The 6000-nt window shown below is 41.7% G+C and overlaps 1 protein-coding gene across 2 annotated transcripts in view; it reads left to right on the top strand.

Annotated features, from left to right (window-relative positions):
• Positions 1-4982: 4982 nt before the first annotated feature.
• Positions 4983-6000, top strand: part of nup210 (nucleoporin 210) — a 35828-nt gene continuing 34810 nt past the window's right edge. For both annotated transcript variants that reach the window (XM_086068759.1, XM_086068758.1), the window contains exon 1: positions 4983-5359. In XM_086068759.1, the coding sequence (XP_085924885.1) occupies positions 5211-5359 (149 nt within the window). In that variant the 5' untranslated portion in view covers positions 4983-5210. The remainder of the gene's footprint in view (positions 5360-6000) is intronic.

Here is a 6000-nt window from a genome sequence, read left to right as displayed (position 1 = left end):
TAATACTGTACGCAAATCTACAGTTTCATATATGTATTGGATGTATCATAAGCCATCACTATGTCATTATACATCATTTTCAATAATATTATACTTCCCACTTAAATAAATGTTTAGAATTTTAGAAATGGCTAATATGAATTGGCAGTTGGTGGACAAAATTAATGCCATTTTTCCACTTACTACCGCTTATATGGGGTCGGGTCGCGGGGGCAGCAGCTTTAGGAGGGAAGTCCAGATTTCCTTTTCCAAGCCACTTCTACCAGCTACTCCGGCGGGATCCCAGACGAGAGACATAGTCTCTCCAGCATGTCCTGGGTCGTCCCCGGGGCCTCCCACCGGTGGCACATGCCCGGAACACCTCTCCAGGGAGGCGTCCAGGAGGCATCTGAACCAGATGCCCAAGCCTCCTCAACTGACTCCTCTCCACGCGGAGGAGTAGCGGCTTGACCCTGAGTCCCTCCCGGAAGACCGAGCTTCTCACCCTATCTCTAAGGGTGAGCCCGGACACCCTGCGGGGGAAACTCATTTTGGCCTCTTGTATCTTGGATCTTGTTCTTTCGGTCATGACCCACAGCTCGTGACCATAGGTGAGGGTAGGAACGTAGATCGACCGGTAAATCGAGAGCTTTGCCTTTCGAACTCCTTCTTCACCACAACGGACCGATGCAGAGTCCACCTCAATGCCGCCTGTCGATCTCTCGCTCCCTTCTGCCCTCACTCGTGAACAAGACCCCAAGATACTTGAACTCCTCCACTTGGGGCAGGATCTTATCCCCGACCCAGAGAGGACACGCCACCCTTTTCCAACTGAGGACCATGGTCTCGGATTTGGATGTGCTGATCTTCATCCCAACCGCTTCACACTCGGCTGCGAATCGCTTCCAGTGAGAGTTGCAGGGTCACTGCTTGGAGAAGCCAACAGCACCACATCATCTGCAAAAAGCAGAAATGCAATGCTGAAAAGGCCACCCAACCAGATCCCCCTCAACGCTTCGGCTGTGCCTAGAAATTCTGTCCATAAAAGTTATGAATAGAATCGGTGACAAAGGGCAGCCTTGGCGGAGTGCAACCCTCACTGGGAACAAATCAGGCTTAGTGCCGGCAATGCGGACCAATCTCTGACACCGATCGTACAGGGACCAAACAGCCCGTATCAGGGGGCTCAGCACCCCGTACTCCTGCAGCACCCCCCACAGGACTCCCAGAGGGACACGGACGAGGAACGCCTTCTCCAAATCCGCAAAGCACACGTAGACTGGTTGAGCAAACTCCCATGCACCCTCCAGGACCCTGTCGAGCAGTGGTGTAGTGGTCTCTGGAGAAGTAGGTACTCTATACCCTAAATTTTACTTACTTTTTTTTTTTTTTGCTTCTAGAAAAACGCCGTGTTCTAGAAACGGTGACATGTGAGGGAAAACCCATCATTTTTAATTACGCACAATAATAAAATGATCATGAAAGGATTAGGAGCAGTTTGTAATGTAAAATGTATTTATTGTGAGGTAAACATGAATAATATGTTATATACTATAAATTCAAACTACATCATACAAGTTAGTTAGGGCTATATTACTTTAAGTTATTGTATACAATACAGTATACAATAACTTGGTTAACGTTACTTGTCTTAGACCTAAAAATAAGGTAAAGGGGGGGGGGGGCTTCATAGACACTGAGATAATCTCTGGTCAAGACATTTATTACAGTTTCATTCATTTTACATTGCAGTCTGGCATAGCAGTCTTTGCAAGGTGGGGTTAATTATAGAATTACTGACATCATCTTGGTTTTTATTTTATTTTTTTCAGTTTCTGCTTTTACTTAAAGTTAACTGAATTATTTGTTTTGAAAAACAACTTAACCATGATCCCAAAGGGAGACTTGTTATGTTGCTAATTATTGCACAATTATTTATTTCCCATTAAGACCATTACTACTTTTCTTTCTTTCTTTCTTTCTTTCTTTCTTTCTTTCTTTCTTTCTTTCTTTCTTTCTTTCTTTCTTTCTTTCTTTCTTTCTTTTTGACCGATACATAGTGGGACTGTGGCCAAAGTTAAAACCAGTTCCTAAATTAAAACCAAACACAAGATGGCACAGCACTGTTTTGTTTTGTTCATCCAAAATGCTTTGCGCTGGTTGGGGGTACTAAGATTTTTATTTTTTTTTGCAGGGTATACGTCACTGAAAAAAGGTTGAGAAACACTGCCCTACATGATCCTAATCTAGCTAGTTTAGGGCTAAATTGCTAATTTAAGGATAGCGTTATATTTTACAGTATTAGCCTCGCCGAAACGCACAGTTTAACTATAATGTAGTCGCAACAAAAACCTCCTCTCTAAAAGTTAACAATGATTTATTTGGAAATAACTTTAAAACTTACCTGTGAATGAAGTTTTAATTGTATGTACAGTATGTTTGGATAGCCTGCATGCCGTCACTCACTGGAAAGACGTTTATTTATTCCTGTCTCACTCATATTTACAATCAGCACGCAGGAGACGGAGCGACCTGTCAATCAACTAGAGTGGCATAGGCACCCACACGTTAGCAAAAAAAGTCCTCCGCGTGCTTATTCATCACCGCAGGAAATTAAGACCCATATGTAAGAGGTAAATAAATAAATAAATAAATAATAAAAAGACACCCCAGCTGTGTCTTGTAAAGTGTTCTTCAAGTTGCAATTAAATGGCAAGCCTGCCAAAGTGCTATCAGATGCAAGCTCAATAAATACCAAAGGCTTGTGTTAAGTGACTATTAGAAATTATCGTATTGATGTTAATTGTTTTGTTTTTTGTTTGGAAGTGACTATACTGACTGAATGCTAACAAAAGCTGCAGGTGATTTGTCATTATTTTAATGCTAATGACACAGCTCAGAACATTTGCTTCTCAACGTTTTATTTCAGGAAACCAGCGTATTATGAAATAGGATTAAACTCTTCACTGTCAACATTAAATTAACATCAGGTTGTACCATGGTGATCATTTCAGACAGCTTCACTTCCTTTCATTTTTATTACAGTCAGAACACACACAATCTGTCCCAGACGTCAAGGCGGGTTTCACTGGATTGTAACAGGCTTTAATATTTCTGGTTTTACCTCGCCTCTGACCTGGCTGACCCTTGAGTTACGCGCTTGCCAAACTAAAGGCTATTACATTTCAGGCAGAAATTGATCCTGCAGTTACATATGGGGTAGATGCCACGGACTTTCGACTTCCGGGTTTCACACATCAGCGTCGTTTCCGGCCACTGATGGCCGCGTTCCAACACTCGCACCCCCACCCCCGCGCCCTCCAACCGCGGCAGCGCAAGAACTGGGACGCGGCCCACACGTCACAAACAGGAAACGGAAACAAAGCTGATGTGTGGAAACCAGGTAGTTTGAAGTCCCGCCTCCTCCGTGGCCTATACCCTATTGAGTGAGTATTTAGTGCAATGGCCTAGTGCGCCCATTTGTGTGCAGTGAGTCAAGTAAGGCAGTCTAGTAAATACATTTTCTGGAAGAACGGTGCTGTTCATGCATGTCAAAATAGTGATGGTTTAAACTTCAAAGTAAGATACCGTTTTGTTAGTTTATTAACTGTGGCAACTGACAAATATCTCTCATCAATGGTTCCCATGCACCACTGTGAGTGGTTCAAATGCAGAAACTGACATGAAGATCAATCTAAGGTGCAGGCTGCTCAACAGGCAGTTCTTCCTTACAATCCATTGGAGTGTCCGTGTAAAGTGATGATACAATGCCACATTCAGGTAGTTTTTATTTTTTATTTTTTTTAACCTCAGACGTTATGTCATTCTATCCTTACATCACTTCTTGGGCTGTGCAGTAATGAAATGTGAAACTCAAATACAGTTGTCTTGTCAAAATATATGAAACTCTTTCTGAACTAAACTCTTGTTGTCATCCTTTTGCTGGTGAAGGATTTCAGACGTTTAAATCTAAGCACATTCATCCCATAGAGTCAACATGTCTTGTATGTGTAGATTGCTTAATTATTAACAATAATTGTGCAATTTATTGGAACTCTACGTCTGACGGTAATGGGCTGCTTTTTGCTAATTGTAATAAGACTCATACAAAAGCTTATGTCACAATTGGCAAAGAAGTTATGTGAAACACTTCACATTGACGGTGCATCTGCTAATTAAGGCATGCATCTCTCTTAAGAAGCAAAAACCGCAACATGAGAGGTGCACAACTGTAGTGAATTTAAAGTAGATGAGCAAATAGTACACAACACTGAACTCAGGATGGATATTTAGAATTTGGCAACACAATGGAATTTCATCTAAGGCCTACTCTTAAGGATATGATGCATGGTCAACATTGAGCTCTAATTTTTTTTTTTAAATATATAGCTTGAATTACATATGAAGGTACTTATTGCTCAATAGTAAGCGGTAAAAGGCTGGTGAAAATGAATGTGAGGAAGTTTACCATCTCCATTACCAGTTAGGCTTACTGGTCGTGTGCCTCCCTTGTGGGAGAAAATACATTTAAAAGTCCTATACCAGTCTTAAAAAAAATGTTTTTGAATGTTTGCCCACTAATCAAGGACCTGAGCTGGGTTTAGAGTTAGACCATCACTTGAGCAGTCGACATTGAATCTTCATGCTAGCATTGTCCAAATGTGCTGGTGATGTGCTGAAGTTAACTAATTCCCTTTAGAATAAGCTCAGTACTGACAGTTGCTTGAGGAGGGGGAGTGTAAATGGACCTGTAGACCTGGACCTTACGCCCTTTGACTTTGACACGAGTTTGTTTGTAAAAGATAAAAACTTAATAAGATTAATTGACTAGGGTCTTACATATTTCAAAGTACTGTAAAAATGAAGTAGAAAATTTGTAACCTGAGTTAGTACAGTAGATGCATGTCTCCAGGCCCACTGCGTTATCGAGAGCGAAAGCAACGTGCGTGTACCTTTAAGAAAACGCGTCATTCTTGGTGGAGTGACGTTTCCGCACTCCCCGCATGAGCTCAAATCCAATAGTTGCTAATGGCGGGCTCTCGTCTTGTATTAGCTTCGGTGAATGTGACTTGTTTTTGAGTTGAGAAATACAGTAGGTTTGTTCTCTTACGGAATTCCACAACCCCGCAACGATTGTACCGATAACAGTATTTGAATGAGGCGAGCGAAGTTTGTTGCGGTTTTTATTTACAGTATTCTAGTTTCGCTACCAATAAGTCACATTGAACGAAATGCGTTTCGCGTTCGTTTTCCTGTCATTAATTGGCGTTTTTCAAAACATTGGCTGCTCCAAGCTTAATATGCCCAAAGTGTTGCTGCCGCTTGCCAGAGGTACACGAATTAACTTCACACTGGAAACCACTGAGGGTTGCTACAGATGGTGAGTCTAGAGAAAAAGGTGGCCATGCTCACTGGAGTGTCATATTACACCCCGTGCACGTGCACGCAGCATCTGCGGGTTGTCATTAGTGCGTGCGTGTGAGAGCTCCTGTGACCGAAATAGCCGAAAAAACATCTCCCTCCAAAGTGCATCTGAACAGCCAGTCTGTCGCTTTTGTTCGTGTACATTAGACTTTATGTGGGCAGCTACTGCCTCCTCACAGGAAATAACCTTGTACATAAATGGTGAGCACTCTCTTCCTCATTGAAAGAACCTTTGTTTAGTCCTTCAGAGCCTAGGATACATAAATAACAGTAATAACGGATTTGCATTCATAATTTAAGGCTTGGGGATTTAAGGAGGCTTAAGATGCAAAAAATGCAACAACAAAAAAAGAAGAAGCAGGAGCAAACAAGCATTTACCTTGAGTAGACAGTTAGGGTTGTTGTCATGCACAGGTGGGTAGTAAAAGAGCTTTATTTATTTACAATGGCTCAAGTAATTGTACTGGTTAGAGTAGTTTTATTTTTAACTTTTCATTTTTACATGAATATTTTTGTTAAGAATAAACTACAGTGTATACCTATTATTGCTGGCCCAAGCTGTTTTGGTTTGTCAGAGAGGCTTGAGCTCTGCAAGGT

Source organism: Leptonotus elevatus, chromosome 2 (assembly GCF_054856555.1).
Source record: "Leptonotus elevatus isolate MCC_2025b chromosome 2, RoL_Lele_1.0, whole genome shotgun sequence".
Taxonomy (NCBI): Eukaryota; Metazoa; Chordata; class Actinopteri; order Syngnathiformes; family Syngnathidae; genus Leptonotus; species Leptonotus elevatus.
The sequence above is the reverse complement of the archived record's forward strand: the minus strand, read 5'-3'. Positions and strand labels throughout refer to the sequence as shown.